The sequence below is a fragment of the Solanum tuberosum genome, unplaced genomic scaffold, assembly GCF_000226075.1.
Source record: "Solanum tuberosum cultivar DM 1-3 516 R44 unplaced genomic scaffold, SolTub_3.0 scf00096, whole genome shotgun sequence".
Taxonomy (NCBI): Eukaryota; Viridiplantae; Streptophyta; class Magnoliopsida; order Solanales; family Solanaceae; genus Solanum; species Solanum tuberosum.
In genome coordinates this window covers 414,484-440,374 of record NW_006239025.1, presented here as the reverse complement: position 1 = coordinate 440,374, position 25,891 = coordinate 414,484, and the positions used below count along the sequence as shown (strand labels likewise).

Sequence of the window (25,891 nt, the reverse complement as noted above, 5' to 3'; positions counted from 1 at the left end):
TATTGATGAGACGCAGAATGATGTTAGGAAAAAACAATAAACAATTTGTGTATTTTTTATTTACCCTAATCGACGTATATAGGCGTGTTAATTAACGATTATTAACTAATAAGTTAAAGTACAATACTAATTAGTTATAATTAAATGAAGAAACTTATATAAACAATTATGTTGCGCTTATATACTAGTGTTCAAATACAATATTTGGGAAGGGAAAAAACATTAGAATAAATAAGTTTCAAGTTCATCATAGAAAATTATATTGTTTGAACAAATTTAATCCCCTTATAATTACTTAATATATGAATGAGTTTATTTCATGATAGAAATACCAACAATTTAAATGGTAAATGTTCGAATTTCTATTAGTGAACGTTTGGAAATTATCATGTGGCTTTATGCAAAAATCATGAATTTTTTTAAAAGTATTTTTGGTCCAAAAAGGTTATCAATTAATAATTTGATCAAAGTCAAAGTCGAGCCGAATTATAATAATAACGCGAGACTTATTTTCTTCTTAATTCTTTTAAAAACTAATAAAACTTTTATATATAAGTGCAAAATCTTTATTCTTTTTAGTCAATGAAGCCAACTTGATTTTTATTTATTTTTTATAAAAGAGAAACTTATTCAAATTTTATTTCCATTCATTTCTCAAGTTATATATATTTTAGTCATTTTTGTTCTTAGCTTCAAAACTAAAAGTTGATTTAATGGAATATTAATTTAAATGACATTCAGCAACTAGAATAAGACCAATAAATTATTATAAGCAAAATTTAGAGTTCCAATATTATTATTATTATTATTATTATTTTACTATTTTGAGATTCCTTCACGTGCAGCTGACGCTGTTGAGTTGAAGAATACGTAATTAGAGATTTTTTTTAAAATTAATTTGGAGATTTCGAGTTTTTTATTTTCTTCCTTTTGGGATAACTGCTTCGTAGTAAAGAAAGGTCTTTTTTACTGGAAAAAAAAGGCAAAAAAAATTAAATATAAAGGTCTTTTTATTATCATAATGACACTTAATTTATTAATTATATTTACCAACTGAGAATCAATTTTTATAATGATTTCATATCTAAACCTCTCAGAGAGTCGGTCCTTACCAGTTTTGCTTTTGACTGGTAAAGATTCTGTGTTCCATTGAATTTCCATACATGCCCTCATCCTATTTTAATACAAAATCAACCTCTGTTTTATTGATCGGACTAAATTCAAATTCGTGTTTTGCAAGTATTTTTATTTATGTAGATTCGAATTTGAAATGTCTGATTAATGGTGGAAGATTCTAACCATCTTATCAAAATTCATGTTGATTTTTATTTCATGACTTTATATATAAAACTGATAAGATGTTTACACAAAACTGATAACCTCCAGTCGTTTTTAACTTTTGTCGCTTTCTCTACTCTTCGTGTGAGTACTCTATATTGAGTACTTTATGTGTCTAACACTTTGTAATAATCTACAAATCATACAAAATATATAAATTATACTAAGTAAATTTATGCGACAGACTTGATTCAAAATGTGTTTATCACCTCATATGTCTAATTTAATAACTGAATGCTGAAGTGTTATACTCACTTTCTTTTTTTGATACCGAAGTCATGGGAGTTATTGTGCGATATTAAAATGACATGTTTTTTTAATCATTTAAGTGCAGTGAAGATGCCTTTGGTCACATAGCTAGGTTAACAGTTGACTAGATTATCAAATTGTCCTGTATGTAGTATATATATACTCGAATTAATTTTAGTATGATCACTTAATTAATAATAATTATTACTATTATAAAAAATGTATTTTTTTCTTCATTTTATTTTCTTTCAACAAAAAGTAATCTTCTAATATATATGGTGTCAGAGTCAGAATTTTAATTAAGGAGTTTAAAATTTGAAAAAGTAAATATACAAACTAGCTGAATGAGATTCGACATCTACTATATATATATATATATATAATAAAATATTTTTAACCATATATAAATAATAGTATAATTTTCTGCCAAAGGTAATGAAACCTCCGGACCATAAAATGGCTCTGTCCTATTAATTTAAGTGATTGTGATAAATTTTTCTTCCTATTATTTTTTTTAAAAATAAAATAAAAATCAATTGTTGATTGCATGAAAATCATGGAAACCTTTAATTAATTGATTACCGCACCATGTTTTCACACAAAAATGAATTTTTTTCTTGTATTAAATAGTGAATTTTCTACTCCAAGAGACATACTCATGTGCTCACCCCTCCAAGATTGACATTTTAATTTAAACTTACCAATTTTCTTGTTTGACTGGCTTATTGACCTTTAAGTTTGAACATTAATACAAATGACAAGTTTGTCTTTGTATAATGGGTTGGCAATGTCCCCTTCAAAATCTTCAATTTCCCACTAGGTAATAGTATAACAACCATTGATTAAATAAACAAATTAAATATAAATGGATTTTGAAGTATAAAATGTATAATAGTGTACAAAAGATATTTATACACAAACATGAGTTAAATCATGTATTTATACTCAAAATATGAACTATGTGACATAAATAATTTGATGAATGAATCTCTACTTTGAGTTTGAAATTTTAACTCGCATTCTAAAGAAATTAAATGTGATGCTACTATTATGATAGTCCATCAAAACAGTCTCTCTATATTTAAAAGGTAAGGCTAAGACTAGAGACGGAGCTAGTAAAGGCCTAGTTCATCAGAATAATCTCTCTATTTTAAAAAGGTAAGGGTAAGACCTGCAAAGACGAAGCTAGTAAAGGTTAGGGGTTCATCCAAAATTCATTAGGCGAAAAATCACATTATTTATATATAACTAAAAATATTTCTATGTATATATAGTACATATTACAGTACCTCCTTCAACTTCTTCGTTTGTGTGCACAATTCTTCTCATTTTGATTCTCCTTAATAAGATTTTGCGGTTCCACTATTGACTTATGCTTTCCTTTCTTTCAATTATATTTATGAAATTACACCGAGTATATTATTATTGTTGTCAAAACATTCTAGAATGCATAGATTTTTATTTAGCATCACGTGCAAAACAATTTCAAACAATAATAATCACTCATATAAAATAAAAGGATTGGGTGTAACTTGTAAGAAATATTGAAGATTAAAAAAAAGTTTTTATTTTTCTTTTCAAAATAACCAAGAGAAGGGCAAAATAGTAACTTGACAGTTGTAGGCACGAGCCTCCTCTTGTGCAGTGTAAGCGCTTTGTTAGGGAGGGAAGATAAAAGCTGTCCCCACCACCTCTCATTTTTTCATGGTAAATTACAAAAGCAAACAAAACATAAACATATCCTTCACACACTCTCACACCCCACACACGCACGTACGCACCTCCAAATTTTATTTTATTTTATTCATTCAGCGTTCGATACTCGTATCAAATTCACATTGATTAAATTTAAATTCATGTTCAAATTTTTTATATATGGAGTGAAGCTCTCTCTGATAAAAGTTACTCCATTTTATAACTATGGTTTGAACTATTTCAACACAATCTTTGTTATTTCCTACATTTCAATTGAAGTATTTTAAGTTGATTGAATATAAAATTTAAGAAATAAATGAAGATTTATGAATCTTGTGGTGAGTAGTTTTTAAAAAATTTCTAGTGTTAAACTTATTAAAGTTGTAATTAGAAAATCTACTAACCATAGAAAGAAATACTTTTTTTTTGTTTTAATTTGTTTGACCTATTCTACCTTTTTATTTGTTTTAAAAAATGATCATTTTCCCTTTTTAGCAACTCTTTAGTTTCAATTTTTCACGTTTAAAGATCAAAAGTTTAATTTTTTTTTAGTAGATTTAACATATTTTTAATTTTATATCAAGTCAAACAACTTAAAAGAAGATTTAAAAAAAAAATACTAATAGATTAAAAAGAAAAGTAAGCCACACCAATCATTGGGATGAAGCTATTTCTTTTTTAATCAGAGATTTCGAGTTCGATTGGAATATAAAAAAATCTTTTGAAGAGTGGTGCGAATTTGAAATAATCGAACACCAAATAAAGTATATAAAAAGTAAGCAACTTAAATTGGGGCGGAGGGAGTAGTAAAAAACTTCTTCCTCTCTCCTTTTACTAAAGCCATTCCATTTTGATTTTTTTTGGTTTGCCTTTTCTTGGTTTCACCCAAGTAGTCAGATTTGGTAATCTAATACAGAGGAAGGTAAAAAGTAGAACACACAAGGGGAAGGGGGTAGTGGGAATGTGAAGAAGAAAAAAGGGTCTCTATCTTTGTGGTTCATAAGCATTTGTATTGTATAGTTTTTGCTCAACAAGATAAAAAAAAACAATAAAAATTGAATCTTTAAGACAAATTTTTCTACAGGAGTTGAGTTTGAGTGTTGAGAAGAGAAAAGGAGTTTAGTTTTTATTTTAAAGAGAGAAGTGGGAAACAAAGAAAAAAAAGGGAAAAAATGGTGGGCTCAGGAACATCAGATAGAAGCAAAGAAGCAGTTGGGATGATGGCCCTTCATGAGGCACTTAGAAGCGTCTGTCTTAACACAGACTGGACTTATTCAGTCTTCTGGACCATTCGTCCTCGACCGTATGTGTCTTTCCCATGCTTCTTCTCTGTTTTTCTTGTCTTTTGGGGGTCCTCATTTTCTGTCTTATTTGCAGGAGAGTTAGAGGTGGTAATGGTTGTAAAGTTGGAGATGACAATGGTAGCTTGTGAGTATTTTGCTTTCTTACCCATTTTTTGGAACAAGAAAATGGACTTAAAAATCTGTTCTTTTAGCTAACTTGTTTGGGCTGCAGTTATTGTTCAAGAAAATGGACTTCAAAATCTCTTTTTTAGCTAACTTGTTTGGGATTGAGGTGTAGTTATTGTTGCTGTTGTGGTTCAAGAAAATGGACTTCAAAATCTCTTTTTTTTAGCCAACTTGTTTGGGGATTGAGGTGCAGTTATTGTTGTTCAAGAAAATGGAGTTCAAAATCTTTTTTTTTAAGCTAACTTGTTTGGGATTGTAGGTATTGTTGTTCAAGAAAATGGACTTCAAACTCTTTTTATAGCTGTGTCAAGAAAGAAAAGAAGTGGGGTTTTGTATAGCCGATCCAACTTGTTCGGAACTGAGGGCGTAATTATTTTTGTGCAAGAAAGTGGGATTTAGCCTCTTTTTATAGCTGACCCAACTTGTTTGGGATTGAGACATAGTTATTGTTGTTCAAGAAAATGGACTTTAGTCTCTTTTTTTAATTGTGTAAAGAAAGATATGAGCTTAAATGAAGAACTAAGGATTCATATAGCCGACCCCGACTAGTTTGGGACTGAGACGTAGTTATTGTTATTAAAGGAAATGGATTTCAAAAAGAAGAAGGAAAAAAGATCTCTTTTTTAGCTGAAAGAATGTAACTTTGCTTTCTTTTTGTGTTGATTTATGCAGGATGTTGATGTGGGAAGATGGATTCTGCAGAGGTAGAGGAACAGATTGCTTGGAAGAGATGGATGGTGAAGATCTTGTGAGAAAAGCCTTCAGCAAAATGTCCATTCAGTTATATAATTATGGAGAAGGGTGGGTACTGGGTAGGTGATTTGGTTGGTATTGGATTTTTGAAACTCTCCATCTCCACACTCTCTCACCACTTCTATGACTGAATAATAATGGACAATAGTATAAATAGAGAATCAAAAGGTGGAGGAGACAAAGATTTGTGACTATTTTTTCTATTTTGATTGGTTGGGTTTTGGTTTTGCAGGTTGATGGGTAAAGTTGCCTCTGATAAGTGTCATAAATGGGTTTTCAAGGAGCCTACTGAATGTGAACCAAACATATCAAATTACTGGCAGAGTTCATTTGATGCTGTATGTTTACTTGCATTTATGTTTGGTTATCTTAGGGAACTGATTTTTTCATTTGCCAATTATTGGTCTGAGAAAGATTGTATGGTTGATGATGATTTAACTTCTGCAGCTCCCACCTGAGTGGACTGACCAGTTTGAGTCAGGGATTCAGGTCAGATTCATAACTCTAGAACAATAATTGCCTCTCTATCTTATTTATTTACAAAATGGAGTCTTGGTGTAACTGGTAAAGTTGCCTCCATGTGATCAGGAGGTCACGGGGTCGGGTTCGAGTTGTGGATCCACCTTTGTGGTTCTTGTCCTTCCCGGACCCCGCGCATAGTGGGAAGTTAGTGTGCACCAGGCTGGCCTATATGAAGATTTCTTGGCTTGCTTTGTATGCCATTATTTGCTTAGCTTTATGCGTGTGTGTGACAGTGTACTGTTTTTATCTTGCAGACTATTGCTGTGATTCAAGCTGGACATGGCCTACTGCAACTGGGATCCTGCAAGATTGTAAGACTCATTTTCCCTAAAAAAGAATTCTTGTTTATTTTAGTTGTTACTATAATCTTTGTTTATCTCTAAGGACATGTGATTACTGATCACCTATGTTGGCCAGACATTTTTTTAAAATGCCAACTGTATGTGTCGGATCCTCCAAAAGTAGTGCATTTTTTGGAGTATCTAACACGGGTACTAGTCCGAGTAACATAGTTGGTCACTTAATATGAATTAAGTACTTTGATCTAATTTGGATAAGAATGTTGTATCCTTCTCAGATACCGGAAGACCTTCATTTCGTGTTAAGAATGAGGCACACGTTCGAGTCTCTAGGCTATCAATCTGGTTTCTATTTGTCACAGCTATTTTCTTCAACAAGGACTAGTTCGCCTTCATCTGCAATTCCTCTTAAGCAGCCGACTATGCCAATTCGCGCTCCTCCTCCACTTTTCAACTGGGGACCAAGGGCAATGCCTTCAGCATCTTCGCTACTATCCTCTCCCAACTTCCAAAACTCCGCGAGACTTGGTATTCCACAGTCGAAAGATGAATCACATATGTTCCTTCAACTTCCTCATTCATCCGAACCACGAATGGAAGACATGATGGGAGCTGCTGCTGATCATGAGAGTGATATCAAGTGGCCTAATGGATTAACTTTCTTTAGTGCTCTCACTGGTAGAAATGATGATTCCAGGATCCTGTTCAATCCTGATAGCTTAGGTTCCAAACCGGATCATAATCAGCACCCGCTTAGTCTTGATGGGAAGACTTCAAATCCGAACTCAGATGCTTCTAGCTTGCACAACAACGGAGGTGCTAATCCAAACGATTTCTTGAGCCTGGATAGCCACCCTGATAGTGTTCGGAAGATGGACAAGTTCAAGAGAAGCTATACGCTTCCTGCTAGGATGGCTTCGTCTTCTAATTCATCGACTTCACTTGATCAGCACGCGAATAATCCCGGAGAATATAGGAATGAAGGAGGAATGTACCCTGATGTGATGGAGAGATTCTTGGAATGATCTTTCTAGGGTTATGGTGGGGGAGAAGTTGTACTTAAGAAAAAGCTTTTAGTTGTGTTTTCTGTTTAATTTAGTGCTCTTTTAATAGTTTGGTTTTCCTTCATCCTTTGGACCATTGAATGTTTCCACTTTTTCTTGTAGTCTTTTTTATCAGTTCATCTAGAAATGAAGGAAAATTTATGCTTCTCCATGATTTTCTTGTAGGAAGAATATGGATGTCTAGTAGATTTAAAATTAGTGTAGTGTTGTCTGGATCCTTAAAAATGTCGTTGCGCTCGTATCGGATCATTAAAATGTCATGTATTTCTGGAGGATCTAACATGGTTTTAATTAATGGTTTCTTAAAAAGAATTCGAGCAATATAAAAATTTCTTAAGGCGTCTCAATTTAAGTGTGTTAGTTTGATTGTACAGGAAATTTAAGAAATAAAGGGAGATTTTTAAACATTGTGGTCTTAAATTTGCTACGTAAAATGTTGGAAAAAGTAAGACGTTTAAATTAGGACGGTGGGAGTAATTAAAGGGTCAAAGTTGAGGATTGTTTTGTGTGAGCTAATATAACCACTACATATGTGGGTCAACATTTGAAAAATAGGGTATGATGACAAATAATAGATCAACTCCTATTGACATTTGGTGAGTTGACATTACACAATAAAGGAGCCCAAATATTCAAAATATTTTTTAGTTATAACTTTACGTTCTAAGATAAAAATAGTACTCTTACGTAAATATCTACAAGAACATTACTGCTTGGTCTCTCTCTTTATTTTTTTTATTTTTCCGATATGATGTTTGATATCTGTGTTGAAATTTGATAAATTTAAATTTTCTCCTCGTAAAGCCGAGACCTCTTTGATAAAACGAATAACAATTGATCCTACCTTTTCCTCTCGTTGATGTTTTGAGTGGAGGACCCATTTGTACGATATTTCAACAAAATCATTAGGAATTTATAAAATAGTGATAAAAAATGTATATTCGAAAGTAAAAGATGTGTAATCATCCATCACTTTTAATCGAACCTAGTCATGTAGAGCTAGCTTGAAAGGTAAGAATTCTATTGAACTCATACAAACTATATATAATTATTGAAAAATTTATCGAATACATATATATTATAAATTTCAGAATCATAAACTTAAAAATTCTGAATCAGTCTTTACTCATAATAGATACCGGACATTAGCAAAAAAACATAAAAATAAATAAAAATTGAGTCTTTTTTTTTTCTTTTTTCTTTGTACTGTTTGAGAAGAGATGGCTTTTGGTGTCTTGTCATGGGGCATATTTTGGGAGGCGGGAAGATGAAACTAGAGTAGCTTTTGGTCGTGAAATGATGTTGAATCTTCTTTATTCCTTAATTTTTGCCTTGACACACAGGACGAACTACTAGAATCCAAAGATAGAACTTTTTTCTTTGGTTAGGTTTTAATTTGATAGTCAGTATCTATATTAAAGTTCGATTAATTAAAATTTACACGGTATATATAGAGCCAATTTGGGAGAAGCGTTTGGTATGAAGGATTTTTTTTCTATATTCAAAGCTCAACATTGAGACATCTGGTTAAGAGCGGAATAATAGTATTAAAACAAGAACTCGCCCTATCAATTTATTTATATAATTAGACGTGAAATTTAAGTAAAAAAAATAAATTCATTTTTTATGATATTAGATACGTCGTAGCAATATTTATGTTGTTATAAGGGAATTTTACTAGCTCATTTGATTGATTAACTAAAATTTTCCTTTATTGATGAGAGGTTGATTTTCCATTTTGTAATATTCTCTACCATTTTTCCTAAAAAAAATATAGTTATAAGATTTTTCAAACTTATAATCTTATTAGATATGCTATATAATATTTGTCTAATTATAAAAACTTATCATCAACGATAAAATGAGAAGTTTTTTTTCTTCATAGGATCAATAGTGTTTCCACATTCCCTCCAGCATGACTCGAATTCTGAACCTACCAATCATTGACGGAGGTTATCAATCATTTACTAAGCCTCACTTGTCAAAATGAGAAATTCAAATTAATTTTTTTTCAGATTCTTTGAAAATCACTCTTTATTAACCGAACTCAGAATCTCAAAAATATAAACAAAATAGCGTCACGTATGTTTAAATTTAAAATTAGTTAGAGATGACTTATATAAATCATTTCATATTTATTTATTATGTCCAAGTTAGTATCAAGAGAGTTTATCATGTATAATTTTTAAAGGTTATTTTTCGTTTTATTTAAATTTTGATCGCTATATCCGGACAGACTTTCTTAAAACTAACATTTCACATAATAATCAAGTTTTATTGGAAACTAACTTTCATCTTATCTTATATGTTATGTGTTTTTTTATAATAATATTTTGTTGTAACAATTAAAAAATATTCATACAAATGAGATTGTTATAAAAACAGTGAAAAACTTTGCTCGTCAGGTAAGGATAATGTCTTAAGTTAAAAGTGAGAATACTAGATTATATCTCCTATCGATCCCCAGCGATGAACTTTCTGTCCAAGTAAGTTCTTTGAGAAATCAATAGAACATTGCCATAGACAAATTGTTTATCATTATGATAATGTCAAATGGAATTACATTATTAATATATGCAGCTGAGTATTCCTTGTAGATCGATAGACTTAAACCTTGTTCTTACATGACCTGATCAATTCAATCAGGCATTTGATCACAACTTTATTTTATTATTAAAATCTTTGACTAACATGAAAAAAATTCAATGCTTGGATGGAATTAGGGAAAGACTATCTTTAATTGGTACTTAATAAAAAACAATACTTGGACGGAAGGGCAAGAACTTTCTTGTAACAAAAATTAATAGGTATCTTGCATTCATTTGTTTGATATGATATGCAATCTCTACCCTTTCAATCAACCTTGAAAAACGTGAATTTGGATTAACTTGGCCAGTGAGTACGTATACAAGGTGATTATAAAAAGCAAGTAAAGAGATTAGGAAACAAAACATGATCAAAATCTATTTGACATAGAAGGTTTATCACAAACCTTGCACAAATCAAAGCTTAATCACTTACATGACTTCAGATAAATATTATCTCCCAAAATCATAAATCAATAATTACCAAAGTTAAAAATTTAGCCAATCATCACCACACATGCCAATCAATTAGTAATGTCAATCTTTCAACCTATGTTGCTCGTATTCGATTCTTCAAAATGTACTATTTTTTGAAATATCTGATATGCATCCATTGCCATCGATATTTTGAAAGAATCCGAGCAACATAGCTTTCAACGACGAGAAATCCTCTCTCTTCTTGTTGGTTCCATAGCGTGACATTCTCTGCAAGTTGACATAAACTTCCTGAAAACTCTTCGCAAAAGCCAAAATCTCACTTTTCTTTTACCATTTTCCTTTCTCTGTTTCCTCGATTTCATCTCTTTGCCTCCTTTCGCACTCTGTTTCTGAGATTTCGAAACAAATTGCCCTTTTTTCTTCATAACTGGAGCTGAAAATTGGTGTTGTTTCTTCATAACTGGTGCTGGTGTCACAATAAACTGCCATTTAGGCGAAATTCCAGTATGCAGAGTAGTCGAAAAATTCATATTATTTGAAGAATTTCTATACATAGCAAACGCTGAATTCTTCCCTTGATTTATCAATTTCCTTTCAGAAGATTCGCTCGTGCTGGTCCTCGCGCTACTGCTGCAACTGCTACGACTATTCGTGCTGTTGCTGCGCGAGGACCAGAGCGAATCTCTGCTACTAGCATTACTTGTTCTGCTCGTTGATCGCGAAAATGAAATCGGACTATTGATATTACTTACCGGTTGACAGGGGAAATTATGCGGCAATAACCGTCCATTGAAGAACAAATGATCCGCCGGAGATTTCGGAGATCCCGGCGAAACACTACCGGAAAATTCAAATTCCATTTCTTCTCCTTCCTGAACCGGCATAATTATTGGAAATGAAAATCTGTCACCTGAATTGCTCTTTCTACCACGATTTTCCATTGGATTTACAGTTATTTTCGATGTAAATTGAGCTAAATCGGAGAATTTGTAACTCAATCGATACAATTGATCATAGTATAAACGTTTTTTATACTCGATCACGAAATTATTTGTTGAATATGAAAAATGTATAAAGAGTTGGCTTTTTCCCCCTAAAGAGGGGATAAATGGACCCCTTGTTTGGGACTTGCTAATGAAGATTAGTGGTCTAAATGACTAAAAATCATGTGATATTTTTTTTAAAACAATACTTTAAGTTGCCAACTATATTTTTGATTAATTTAGTTACTCTATATGGATAAGTAATCATATTGGAAGCGTGTAGATTTACTGAATATTAGTGTATGAAATTATGTTGATATGTAGTGTAGATTATATTTAATAATAACTAGTTTACTGCTATTATTAATTTGATACAGATCATCATAATCAAGATTAGTGACCCGTTGGCTTAAAAGTCAATGAGAAGATACTTACTCTATTGCAACTAGAGGATTTAAGAACTTTGAATTCTCAAGATTTTAACAGTGAAATATAATTATATTCCTTTTCATTACCCTCCGTCTCAAATTATTTGTCGTTTTAGAAATTGAAGAATTTTTTTTATTATTATTCTTGAAGACTATAAACACTTAGTTATGTGTGATGTTATGAATGTTTAAATAGTAATAAAGAATAAAATAGTTAAACAACCCTTTTTATTATTATTTCTTAAGAGGCACGTAAAAAAAGAATTACGACAGATAATTTAAGATGAACGGAGTACTAAATATGAAGAAAAAGTAGGATCATGCTGTAGCATTTCAAGGTTAAAAGGGTTTGGATCAATAATAAGAAATTGGAAAACATGGTACATTACTTATGGGGGGATTTAATATATATTAATAACTTAGTAGATTTAACTTCTATGTATGAACTTGTAAGAAGTTTACGTACTATTAGTGCAATTTAACCTGTTATAACACATTGTTTGCCATGTCTTTTGAGTTATTAATTCTACTTATTATTGACAATTACATCTAGTTATATTCTAAGTAAACTGAAATTTTCTTCCTCACAAGAATACTATCTCGCTGATCACCTAAGGATATGATCTACTAGTCAATAAAGTGCGGTGGAAGTCATCAGGTTTTCGTTCAAATTCATCGAAAACTATATGTAATATCTCCTTATTTATCTAAGCCCTAATGTACAAAGTTATCTATATCTATACTAATGAAAGAATAATTAGCTTTAAAATTAATCAAAATGCACGAAGATAGATTCTATTACAATTCAACCCAAAAGAATACCCTCTCACTCTATGGTTGATAGACCTACTTTATATTATTTGCTTTTGTTGCTTTATACCTGAAAGATGAAGAGACTAACTCTAGGAGAACACTTTCATGTAAAGTAAAAGAAGATTTTAAGCAAAGTATAGATATATATATCAAAGAGAGAAAGTAAAAATAACAAGAAACAAAAAAACAAAGAGGGGGACCCAAAAAACTCAAGTGATAACATATTAGGGATGTCTTTGAATCCCAAGACAAATACAATGATGAGTTCAACATTGGTCTCTTTGATTAATGAAGCAAAAAAGCAAATATTGAGGACTTCCACTTGGATCTATAGGCATTAATAAATCCAAATCCAAGAGACAATAAAAGTTCTTTGAAATTTCAATGTCTCCCACTTGTGTTTTCTTTTAAGTCATCATTTAGATTTTATTTCTATTTTCAAAAACAAATATAATTTTTTGAGATTGACCAACATTTGACTATACAAAATTTTAGATCGTAATTAACATTTTCATTTAAGATTTTAAGTTTGTTCAGAATGAACTTTTAGATCACGGACTAAAAATTACAAAAGTTAAGGGATAACAAGTATTTTTGGGGATAATTACGACTCTATACACTTAAGCCAGTTAGTTTATAAAATATGTACGAAATGTATATGTTGTTATATGTGCATAATTTATACTAAATATACATTTACTACATACATAATATATATGCCTATTAACGAATAAGTTGTGTATATTTCGATCATGTTGGTAAACTAGTTGATCGAACAGTATATATCCATAACTTTTTAAAACTTTTTCCTTTTGGATGACCCATTTGGGCCCCATTTCTGCCTAACGACTTCTTTTGGGTCCACCATAGTTCCACTTTGTCCAGTAATTTAGTTTGGGCCTCTGATTATTTTATACGATTTGGATATGGGCCTTTAAGTGTGCTTCAGTCTTCATTGTACGGCTACTTTTGAAGGAAATTGGGTCAGTTATTTCTACCTTTGACTTGGATTGGAGCCCACTTAAACAAAGGTACATGGAATGACCATATTTTATATACTTTTTATTCCAAAGCTATATATATATATATATATATATATATATATAGCTTTGGAATAAAAAGTATATAAAATATGGTCATTCCATGTACCTTTGTTTAAGTGGGCTCCAATCCAAGTCAAAGGTAGAAATAACTGACCCAATTTCCTTCAAAAGTAGCCGTACAATGAAGACTGAAGCACACTTAAAGGCCCATATCCAAATCGTATAAAATAATCAGAGGCCCAAACTAAATTACTGGACAAAGTGGAACTATGGTGGACCCAAAAGAAGTCGTTAGGCAGAAATGGGGCCCAAATGGGTCATCCAAAAGGAAAAAGTTTTAAAAAGTTATGGATATATACTGTTCGATCAACTAGTTTACCAACATGATCGAAATATACACAACTTATTCGTTAATAGGCATATATATTATGTATGTAGTAAATGTATATTTAGTATAAATTATGCACATATAACAACATATACATTTCGTACATATTTTATAAACTAACTGGCTTAAGTGTATAGAGTCGTAATTATCCCCAAAAATACTTGTTATCCCTTAACTTTTGTAATTTTTAGTCCGTGATCTAAAAGTTCATTCTGAACAAACTTAAAATCTTAAATGAAAATGTTAATTACGATCTAAAATTTTGTATAGTCACGAGAAATTGGGGGGTCCCTCTTCGGGATGGCTATTTAGTAAATGATCGTCTTTTTATTTTACTTGTAATTGATGAATCTTATGAGAAATCGTTAGATCATATAATTTAAAATTTTGTGTAGAAGTTAAATGACAATCTAATGTTTTGTTCGTCAAGAGAGCTATATATGCGCTATTTTTAAAATAGAGATAATATTTAAATAATAGCCTTAAAAGAAGGATGTTTGTGTAAATTAGTCCATCTTTTGGGACCACCAAAGTGCAACTTTGTCGAATAATTTAGTTTGGGCCTCTAAATATTTAATACGATTTAATACGATTTGGATCTGGGCCTCTTAGAGTGGTACGGCTACTTTTGAAGGAATTGGGTCAAGTTAGTACTTACTACCTTTGACCTGGTTTGGAGCCCACTAAAAAGAGGTACAAGCGTATCACGACCAACCTCTCACACTCTTCTTATCGAGACATCCCGATATTTCCTCTTCACAAGTATTAATTACTCCAACCTACTTTTGGCATCTTATATCCTCCACGCATCAATTCTCAACGTGACATGAATATCTTCATTTCTAATTTTCTATCTCTTGGTATGCTTCTAGATCCGTTTAAGTATCCTCATATGTACTACTCTAGCGATCTTCTAAAAATGAGAGTTCTTGATTGACCAACACTCCACCGCACATAACATAGGCGGTATAACGTTCACCTTGTAAAGTTTACCGTTAGATCTTGACGACACATTCTTATCATATAGAATATCAGATGCAAGCCTCTATTTTATTCACCTCTATAGCAGTACGACATGTGACATCTTCATCAATCTACCTAATAACCTTAAATTACTGACCCCAAATACTTGAAACATGACCTGTGTATAATGTTACCTATAAATTATGAATGTGTGGTATTGAAAATGATAAAAACTTACGTAATACTATCTAGCTAAATATTATATTCATCAAACTAATACACTACAATATGATATACGTAACAACAATCGAAACAATCTATTAGAAGAAAATATCTTTGCCATTTAATTGTTTTACATATCAAGGTGGTGACTAGCTAATCTTGATATCAGTGTTAATATTGAATATAGAATAAAATAATATCAAGACTATGGTATAAGATAATTTCACAACTAACTATCCCGATTCCCGATTCAAAAGTTCCAGCCAAAATAGATGAATATATTCCTCTTTTTTTGCGTACACATAAAGCTAATTAGAAAATGGTTAGAAAAAATCTTAGCAATTTAGCTGATTTAAATTTAGGATTTGAACTTCCAACTTTCAATTTATTGATTATGATTTAATTTTTCACCTTGTAATTTGTTTTGCTTTAAATTTAATTTATGGAGTATTTGCTTATTTTATTTGCTAACTGATATATAATCTAAATTGACCTGTAACAATCTAATCAAAGTATTATATAAAGACATTTTTATTTGATATATATAATTTTTAAGCGATTCAATAACCTGCTCATTTATTAGATCATTTTAATCTATTTTAGTTCAATCCAACCCGCCCATTTGATGTCCAAACAAAACGTAGACAGTAAGAGACGTGTCAATCATAGGAACATTGTTATCTCTTTTCCTCAACACTTGTCACTTTCCTTCTGCAATTTTCTCTTCTAATCTTCTTCTACATTTTTTTTTTGATTTGTTTTCTTCCATTTTATTTAATTTTGCACCATGACTGGAGGCAAAGAAATCATCGACAAAATTAAGGTACGTATATATAATTAAAATTGCTAATCACCCTGTCCTAAACATAATTAATCTACCTTGATCTATCGATATTACTCATGGATCTTAATTAATTGTAAATAATTCAGCTTATTTTGCACGTAATTAGAAATCTTTCTGAGTTTTGGTTTTGATACTGCAAAAAAAATAATTGAATTTGGTTATTTGTTAGCTTGGTGTAAAATCCATCTAACTTGCTAATTTTATTTTATAAAAAATATAATTTACGTTTATTATTGCTTTCCCTTCAAAATAACTTGTTCAATTAGCCTTCTATTTGTTGTTACAATATATGTTTGATTATATGATGATTAGTGTTGTCCCACAAAGTTAGTTGTTAACATCAAACAACATATCCAATGTAATAATTGTAACGTAGACTTTACCTGGCTTTTGTAAGATAGAGAGACTGTTTCCGATAAATCTACGTAATCAACCTATTGCAGTTATTTCATATCAAATAAACTTAGCTGATGAACTAGTTTGCTACCAAGTGTCACAATTTGCCTCTTAAATTTTTAAAATTGAAGTCCTAGTATAGAGTAGCTGTTTGTGGTGTTAATTTGTTCAGGAAAAAGAAGTTTATGCCCATTGTTTAGACAAAGTAGGCATAAATTTTCTAATGATGAAAAAGATCTGATTTTATCTAGTTTGATGATGGTTTTCAACGGCGGAGACAGGATTTTCGTGCAATACGGGGTTCATCATCTACTATATATTCATAAATAAGAAAATTGACACTATAATTTTTCGGTAAAGGGGCTGAGATGAACCCTTTCGCCCGTCTAGCTCCATCATTGATGATGTAAAATGTGTTTAAATGTTAAAGTGGGGATTCAGATAGCCGGCCCCAAGTTGTTTGAGATTGAGGCGTAGCAATTGTTTTTGTTGGTAAAAGAAGGGGACTAAGTAGTTGGCATTAAGAACTTATTCCTCTTTTATCAAGCTATTTATCTTAAGCTTTTAATCCAAGTAACATTACATATATTTATGATTGTGGTTTGCTTATTCAGTATCTTTGCTTATGTGGAAATTTTGCCACTTTGTGGGATTATACTGGATACGACGTTGTTGTTGTATCTCAGCTTATGTGGAAAATTTGCCACTGTGGTGAAGTTTTTCCAAGTACTATGATGAATTGCCTGAAATTTACTTGTGTTGTGACACGGTTCTTTCGTTCTGCAGGAAAAGGTTGGCTTAAGTTCATCTGATACCGGAAGAGGTAAGAGTAAGATGTCGAAGAACATAACCCATGGGTATCACATGGTTGAGGGAAAATCGCATCATACCATGGAAGACTATGTTTTTGCACAATTTAAACAAGTTGATGAAAATGAACTTGGTTTATTTGCAATATTTGATGGCCATTTAAGCCACGAGATTCCTGAGTACCTCCGCTCTCACCTATTCAATAATATTCTGAACGAGGTAATGCTTTCGCGTTACTATTGAATGCTTGACATGTATTGTGTAGAGCTAGTTCAGTCTTCAATTAGTGCCGGTTGTTGTGCGTTCAGTTTCGTGACTCTTTGCTTGAATTCCATGAACTTTCGTCACATTTCCTGTTTCGTAATGTAGCCTAACTTCTGGGCTGAACCGGAGTCTGCAATCAGGAAAGCCTACCGCATAACTGATACAACTATCTTGGATAAGGCTGCTGATTTGGGGAAAGGAGGATCCACTGCTGTTACAGCCATATTGATTAATGGTCAGAAACTAGTTGTAGCTAATGTCGGAGATTCTCGTGCTGTTATTTACAAAAATGGAGTAGCCAAGCAGCTGTCCATTGATCATGAGCCTGGCAGAGAGAGGGAGATCATCGAGGGCAAAGGTGGTTTCGTGTCCAATTTTCCAGGTGCGAAACTATAATTTTTGTAAAATTATTGTAGAGTCTGAAGGAAATCATAGAAGAAATCAGTCAGTACCAAATGGTATCTTCATTTATGCGTCAATGATAGGAAGGAACCAGCCTTAGTGTTCAAATGAATTTACCTTTACTAGATCTAATTTACGTACTTATATGCGAGGGGTTGCATCTATGGACTTCTTTGATCATATATGGAAATTTGCTTTTGAATCCAATTTCTTATCGACATTAAGTTGGTGATTCAAATGCGAATGTTGCTTCGACCTTATTAATAGTGTCGTTTTAGAGGAGTTGAAGGTGTAGTAGGTTTGAAATTACAGAGTCGATAGCCCCTTCGCCAAAACCAAGAAGTTTTTGCTTACGTCCATTTGAAAATAGTATGTGGAACCTTGTTGAGAAACTATGGCCATTTGCGAATATGTCGTTCTGGGCCATGTTTTCATTGATAGACAGAAGTGGGGACGGAATCAGGGGCATGATTGCCGGTGCTTCTATTCTATTGTGCTTGAGTTTTGTATTTTCTGTTTAAAACAAAATTCCTCTCTTCTCCTCTCTTCAGGTGACGTTCCTCGGGTTGATGGGCAGTTAGCAGTAGCAAGAGCATTTGGCGACAAGAGCTTGAAGATGCATCTAAGTTCAGAGCCAGATGTAGTGGTAGAGCTCATAGATGATGATACAGAGTTTCTCATTTTGGCTAGTGACGGCGTGTGGAAGGTTAGCTACTTACATTTCCAGAGCCTTAGAATATAATTGGACTATGTTCTGATTGTTTGTCGAATATATGGTAACCTTTATATTCTTGTATGCATTACATAGTTGCTAGTGTAACATTTGTGCAACTTTTCGCGTAAAATACCAGGTACTGTCAAATCAGGAAGCTGCAGATTGCATTAAAGATATTAAGGATGCGCGGTCAGCTGCTAAGCATCTCAATGAACATGCTCTTGCAAGAGGAAGTACCGATGATATATCCTGCGTAGTCGTAAGGTTCCAATAATCTTCTCTCTGTGCACTTGGTAGATGATGAAACGTGTGCGTAGAGTTTGTTTGAAATGTAAAATCTGAACTAGTTCTTGCTTTTGTCAATTGTCATGTTACTGCATAAACGTTTAAGTTCCAACATCTGGAGCTGTTTGCACACAAACTTCAAATAAACGGAATGTTGTTTGCTAGGATAACCACTACAACATTATTTGAGTTCTGCTTTCATTACAAGCATCGAACGATAGGTCTTAACAACGATGCCCCCGAGGGGGCTGACAGAAGAGAGTAAGCATTTCATCTAGAGATATCAGCAGTGTGGATAGTATTCCTGCTGGACAAAGTCATGTCCATATGTGGGCTGGCTTCCCCATTGATCAACCTGCATTGGTTATCTTCCATCTCAATAGCCAGTGGTGTTTTGCGACGCCGCTTGTTGTGTCCGTCTAAACGCAGGCGACAGCTCTTTTTAGTGCCATCAAATTCTGAGAGCTCATGGAACCTGAATGAGAGGCATATATCACGTATTAAAACGCCGAGGTCGTTTGGTATGTTAGACAAGCATAAATAGTCTTTTGAGATAAAAATCCTTCATGGAGAAAAACTCTTATAAATTCTCAAGATCGGCTAATTTCGAGTTTGATTTCTTAAATGGTCACTCAACAAATAGTGTTATTACGTCAGAAAGTCACATTTTTTTTTTTGACTTTTTTGAGATAATAATTACTTGTTAAGTAACAGTTTGAAATATGAACTTCTAATTTTATTGATGCAACGAGAAGATTAAAGCGGAAAAAGGAAATGCACGACTATGATGGCCTTTTTAAGGATTGAGAGTACTACTAAGTTAAAAGCCTGCTGCCTATTAGCTGTAGCGGAATCAGGAATTTTAACAACGCGATTTGGAAGAATAGATTTCAACCTGTGACCTAAAGGGACGCTTGTAGTTTCTAGCGAAGGTATTAAGGTAGATTTCCAAAAGATTGAAGCCATTAAGAATTGAGCTAGATCCACAACTCCACTGGAGATAGATTCATGGTTTCTTGGGTTTGGCTAGGTATTACAGAAGATTTGTAGGGTGTTTTTCTTCGATTGTTGCCCCGTTGACCAAATTTACCAAAAAGAAAGACCAAGTTTCAATGATCAAGACTCATGTGAGAAGAGTTTTCAAGAGTTGAATAAGAGATTAACTTCTACATCGATATACCAAAAGGAACCGAGGGGTTTAATATTGTGATGCTTCGGAAATTGATCTCGAATGAGTCTTAATGCAACATGGGAAGGTAATAGCTTATACTACCACACAACTTAAGAACCATAAGTTTCTCTTAAATCAAGAGGATTAACAATTTGTTTATACATAAAGATTTTGTTTTTACAATGAAACTGGCATGAGGGATATAGCAAAATGCACTCAAAATTAGCCTAAAATAATAAGGTAGTTGGAAGAAGAGTACCTGCTGCATTGTTGACAAAACCTCTGCCTTAAACCAGCAAGCAAAACAATAGGAGCCTTAGCATGAACTTGACAAACTTTGTGCCTTTTATGATACTTCTTAGCATCATCTAAATTAACCTCACATTTCTCCACTTGACAATAGTGCTTCACTTGCACCACCACCCCTACCCCTCCACCACCATCATTGTTTGCCATGTTTTTTTTTAAAATTATTGAATATGAAGATTCCAAGAGGAGAGATGGGAGTTTTGTTGAAGAGTAGTAACATAATGAATGTTGCCTAGGTTAGGCATGCTAGGACAAAAGGTAAATAAAGCTTGTGAGGACCACAACTACAATCACAACCAGGGAATTTACCTTACCATTTACTACTCCTATAATATATAAACGTGTCCTCCAACTTGACCTCAACTGATATTTATGCCTCCAACATTGGGTGTGCACAGATAGACACACGTCTCCTACATGACATAATTCAAATCAGGTTGAGTGTATTTCATGCATGTGTCTACTTGTTCAACGTTATACACGTTTAAGTGTCTACTTGTGCACATTCAAAATTTATTTATCCCTAAAAGTAATCTCAACAGAGGAAATGATCCCTTATATACGAAAGAAATTATCTCTTATATCCACTTATAATTTAATTAAAAAAATAATACTTGTATAAAAATCCTCTATGTTTATTTTATTTACAAATTTTAAATGTTAAATTTCGAAGTCATATACAATTGGATAAAATAAAGGAAAGGGAAAATAGGTAGAGGATTACAACGGTGGGAATCGAGCCCTCATCATATTATATTATTATATTTATTTTAGGGTAAAAGGACAAATATATTTCTCGAATTATCATAAATGGTATGCAGGTACCTTTCGTCTTTTTTTTTGGGACATTGTTGTCGCTGCCGTCCAAAAACTAGAGCATGTATATCCTTTACACTAACGGACGTGTCATAATCTATCCACTGACCTGACATATATCGAGTCGACGAATAAAACTGTGCCACGAGTCCCTATTTAGTCTTCCGTTAGAGTAAAGGACATATGCTCTAGTTTTTGGACGACAAGGGCACTAATGTTCCAAAAGTACGACATATGATATCTGCGTACTATTTACGATAATTTAAGGATATATTTATTTATTTTCCCTTTATTCTATTTGTGTAATATAATGCTGATAATTTTTTTATCATAATCCCTAATCTGTACTACTTTGACTTGGTATGGTAATATTCGCATTTTATTGCCAGTTTTTATTTTATTTTTATCATAAAAGTAGTTGTGTTTTAGGTGAATCCTAGTAAGCATTAGTTATTAGGTGGGGTAAAGTTACTACAATCCAACACGTAAAGCACATAGAGTTAATGATTGAAGTAGAGTAGCAAAGAGGGTTCCAAAGTTGGAGGATAATGGACCATGTTATTTTATTAGGTGTTAAATGGGCGGATTAGTTTGAAATTAATCGGAACAAGCTAAATTGAGTTAATAAATATATGAATTATTAATAAATTGTAATTATTTGTTCTAGATTGATTTGAATTTGTTCGAACAAAATAAATTGAGTTAATAAATATACAATGATTCAACCGAGGATGAAGAATGAGACTGAAATGAATTGTGTTGAAGTGATTTATTTGGGCTGAAATGAATTGTCTGATTAAGTTTTAACTAATTAATTAATCTTTTAAAATGATTTTTAATATCTAATAAAATTATTATTTTTCTTTATTAATATATCAATTTTTTTTTAAAAATGCTTTTGATAATATTTGTGGCATTCGCATAAATGTTCCTATTTTGGGATAATGTTTAATTTTTGCCCTTTTTAACACTTTAAGTGAGAAAAAAAAGTGATCGAAAATACTCCTGATATGCAATGAAATAACAAATAATCATTTGCAGTAAATAAATTTACATTTTCATGGTATAACATCTTATACCCACAAGTTAATGAAAGATATAAATTAATTTTCTATTAAACTTATGTCGAGCGAGACAATAAATTCTAAGCTTATGTCGAGCGAATTAAGTGATAGTAATATTATACAATTTATGTTGGATAAGGCAAAAACTCTCTAAGTTCGTGCCTTGTAAATTAGCTTAAAATACAAATACTTTGATCCACAAATTTTCATGAAACGAGCAATAAAAGCAAAAATTAGAGTATTTTATTCGAAATCAATATTAAAAACCACTCTGAAAGAAAGAAATTTGCGCAAAAACCTGATAATATTTTGATGAATTTTTCATTAATCAATTTAAATTATATATCAATCCAATTTTTACTGTTTTGTGTAATTGATTGAGCTGACTTAAGTTAAACTAATAAATGACTCGATCAATAACGTAAGCCCAAATTTTAACATGTTCGATTAATTATGAGCTAATTCTATCACCTCTAATTTCAACCTGACTCTTGCTAATCATACAAGGATATTACAACCAGACTTTTGCTAATCATACAAGTATATTACTTGTTTTAGCTTTTTAGACAATCTTGTTTGATTTTTCACCAATATTCAAAATCTGTATTAAAATCTCTAATTAAATTCAAATTAGATACTACAAAACTCATTTGGAGGTGACGCTTCTAATCAGATTTAGCTTTTTAGATAACTTGTTACACTCATTATTACAGGGGATTACTTTTGATAGTTAAAAAAGAAAAAAAGTTTCAAACACGTTATATTATTATGGAAAAAGAAATGAACCAACCAAGTGTCTAATTTACACCACTATTTAAATTACTTTATAACAAAATATATGGACCATACTATATATTAAAGGATCACTTCAATACAAGGGACCAATTAAAGATAGCAAATTAAATAATATGAGTGTTTGCCTTCCCATTCTTTTGTCTATTAATCGTGATGACCAACCTAACCTCCCTCATTTTGTTAGGAAACTATTAATACACGATCTACATAGGGGCATTGTTGTCCAATAAGAAATTAAGCTTCTATTTTTTAAAATTATTATTATTCTTATTACTATTTTATGTTTGATAACCAATTGCTCAAATATTATCTTTCACCTTTGACTTTAAAGTTGTAATTCAAATCGCCAAGAGACCAAAAGTAAAAAAAAAAAAACCCACATGAACTGAACAATTTTATCCATCATAATTAAAAAAGATCACCTAATAATTTATAAATCCAATAAGCTTTAAACATGAAATCTTTCTTCATTAATCCATATCTTTACTAAAAATGTAAAAACACAAATATTATGACACATTTAAAATAACGAACTTCAAACGACTAGAACCATGCATCTAATTATTTTTAGCTTATGCTTGAAACTCCGAAATTAAAAGTTACCTACTACTCCCTTCTTCCAATATTTCAAATTACTTTTTAACATAAAAAAAAAAAAAAAAATTCTATTTTACTTTCAGATAGGAGTATTAATTACTCCCTCCGTTTCAAAAAGAATGACCTAGTTTGACTTGAAACGAAATTTAAGAAAAGAAAGAAGACGTTTTAATCTTGTGGTTCTAAATTAAAATTATGTCAAATGTACCAAAATGCCCTTTAATCTTGTGGCCTTAAACATGTCACATGAAAAATTGAAATTGAAGTGTTGCCAAACAATGAAAGGGGTCATTCTTTTTGAAAGAAACTAAAAAGGAAACTAGGTCATTATTTTTTAAACGAAGGAAGTACTTATTAATCAAATCACGTCTCAAAATCTAAAGCTATATAATAAAACATTTTTACACCGATGATCATTATTTTTTAAGAAACGTGCCAAAGTACTGGTAAAAAGTTCTAATGAGTATCTCTCAAATCATAACCATCAGCACGTTTCCTCAAGTATTGTGTATGTTTATCTTTATGAGTAGATGGATATTCATAGCCCTTTTTCATTTCATCATTAGCGTCATCAACTAATGCATCCTTGACATTCTTTGTTGTTTCTTTAGCTGCATCCCACGCCTCATCCATGCTCTCTTTCGCCTTTTCCCCCACATTTAGCCCCGTCTCCACTGCTTTTGCTGCTCCCTCTTTCAACCTTTCTCCTACTGATGAATTCGCCCCCTCCTCCCTCCCATCTACCGTTTCGTCCACGCTACGACGAGTCTGAGAAAATGTTTTCCAAATATTTTTAAAAACGATACCACAAACTCTAAGTCACCATAATCAGGGACATAGCTATAGCCACCCAAGGATCTCAAATCGGAAGGTTGGAGATCTTTCGTCAAAAAATTATGTTACATATATCTCTATGTCAAGTAAAAATATATATTAAAAATTGGATAGCAATGACAAAAGCTATACTTTTGGCATAGTGATGGACTGACAGTGGGTGTCCTATTTGAATGAAGGAGTTTCAGGTTTAAACCTCAAACACAATATTTTTTTGTTTTATTTTGACAACCACATACCATTATTTTTGAACACTCTTAATAAAATTTCTGACTTTTGCTACTGCCATAATATATACTCTATCCATAATACATGGCTAAGTGAAAAATGAAATATCGATGACATATCTAAGATTGCAAGTTTAAAAAAATACACGCAAATGTATTACTCCCTCCTTTCCTTTTTAGACCGTTTAAAAAAGAATGACCTCTTTTTTTTTTGGTAATATTTTAATTTCAGTTTTCCACGTGGCATGTTTAAGGCCACAAAATTAAAGGACAATTTTGTATATTTGTCATAACTTTAATTTAAGACCACAAAATTCAAAAGTCTTCTTTATATTCTTAAACTCCGTACCAAGTCAAACCAGATCATTCTTTGTGAAACGGAGGGAGTATGAAATATTTTAGTCCACTGGAATACGTACTTCCAAAAACAACTTTTTCCATTAAATTGATGTACGACAAAAAAAGGTGAAAGTAATTAAAGAAGCAACTTTTCAAATAGTAAAAGTTATAGGTAGGAAGGAAATAATAATACCACCGCATGCGATATTCATTGCATCATTAATTAATAACAAATGTATGTAAAGTTGTTGTACGTATATAAAATAAGATAATTTTAGTTACAATTACATATATATTTACACAATTAAGTCACTTATTATATAGTGATTATTATAACTACTAGAAAACATAAAATTAGCAGGTAATCCTTAGTCAATCAATAGCTAATTAGCAGGTAATCCTTAGTCAATCAATAGCTACAAAATTTGCAGGTAATCCTTAGTCAATCAATAGCTAAATAGCTCCTAACTAATTGAATTTTCTTATAATCTATTGTTAATCCATAGCTACATGAAAATTAACGTGAATTTTTTTGTTGTTAAGAAATTTTGTCCATTGCTAATTCCTTATTTTCTAGTAGGAGGATCAATTAATTGATAACTAACAATTGAGTAGTTATAATGGGTGTGTTTGGTATGAAGGAAAATGTTTTCCATGGAAAATGTTTTCCTGGAAAACAAGTTGATTTTTGACTTATTTTCTTATGTTTGATTGGTCAGTAGAAAATATTTTTCGAAAAAGATTTTTAGTGTTTGATTTATGAATGAAAAA

The 25,891-nt window shown here is 31.8% G+C and overlaps 5 protein-coding genes across 5 annotated transcripts in view; 2 read left to right on the top strand and 3 right to left on the bottom strand.

Annotated features, from left to right (window-relative positions):
* Positions 1-4,101: 4,101 nt before the first annotated feature.
* LOC102594779 (uncharacterized) lies at positions 4,102-7,543 on the top strand. Its single transcript, XM_006348204.2, has 7 exons — positions 4,102-4,585; positions 4,660-4,710; positions 5,424-5,552; positions 5,737-5,842; positions 5,952-5,993; positions 6,281-6,337; positions 6,604-7,543. Exons 1-7 carry the CDS (start codon positions 4,455-4,457, stop codon positions 7,348-7,350), a joined length of 1,263 nt encoding a protein of 420 aa, XP_006348266.1. The 5' UTR covers positions 4,102-4,454; the 3' UTR covers positions 7,351-7,543.
* A 2,690-nt stretch (positions 7,544-10,233) lies between these two features.
* LOC102594447 (probable membrane-associated kinase regulator 1) lies at positions 10,234-11,526 on the bottom strand. Its single transcript, XM_006348203.2, has one exon. It carries the CDS (start codon positions 11,351-11,353, stop codon positions 10,628-10,630), a length of 726 nt encoding a protein of 241 aa, XP_006348265.1. The 5' UTR covers positions 11,354-11,526; the 3' UTR covers positions 10,234-10,627.
* Positions 11,527-15,924: 4,398 nt separating this feature from the next.
* On the top strand, positions 15,925-19,138 carry LOC102593800 (probable protein phosphatase 2C 39). Its single transcript, XM_006348201.2, has 5 exons — positions 15,925-16,075; positions 17,279-17,521; positions 17,672-17,948; positions 18,520-18,674; positions 18,820-19,138. The coding sequence occupies exons 1-5, from the start codon at positions 16,040-16,042 to the stop codon at positions 18,955-18,957; spliced, it is 849 nt and encodes a 282-aa protein (XP_006348263.1). The 5' UTR covers positions 15,925-16,039; the 3' UTR covers positions 18,958-19,138.
* Positions 19,106-20,680, bottom strand: LOC102594116 (squamosa promoter-binding-like protein 3). The gene is made up of 2 exons (XM_006348202.2): positions 20,399-20,680; positions 19,106-19,443 (listed from the first exon to the last, which is right to left on the bottom strand). The coding sequence occupies exons 1-2, from the start codon at positions 20,593-20,595 to the stop codon at positions 19,239-19,241; spliced, it is 402 nt and encodes a 133-aa protein (XP_006348264.1). The 5' UTR covers positions 20,596-20,680; the 3' UTR covers positions 19,106-19,238.
* Positions 20,681-24,176: 3,496 nt separating this feature from the next.
* Positions 24,177-25,891, bottom strand: part of LOC102579858 (uncharacterized) — a 3,002-nt gene continuing 1,287 nt past the window's right edge. Inside the window, exon 2 of the mRNA XM_006348330.2 lies at positions 24,177-24,488. Coding sequence (XP_006348392.1) covers positions 24,177-24,488 — 312 coding nt within the window. The remainder of the gene's footprint in view (positions 24,489-25,891) is intronic.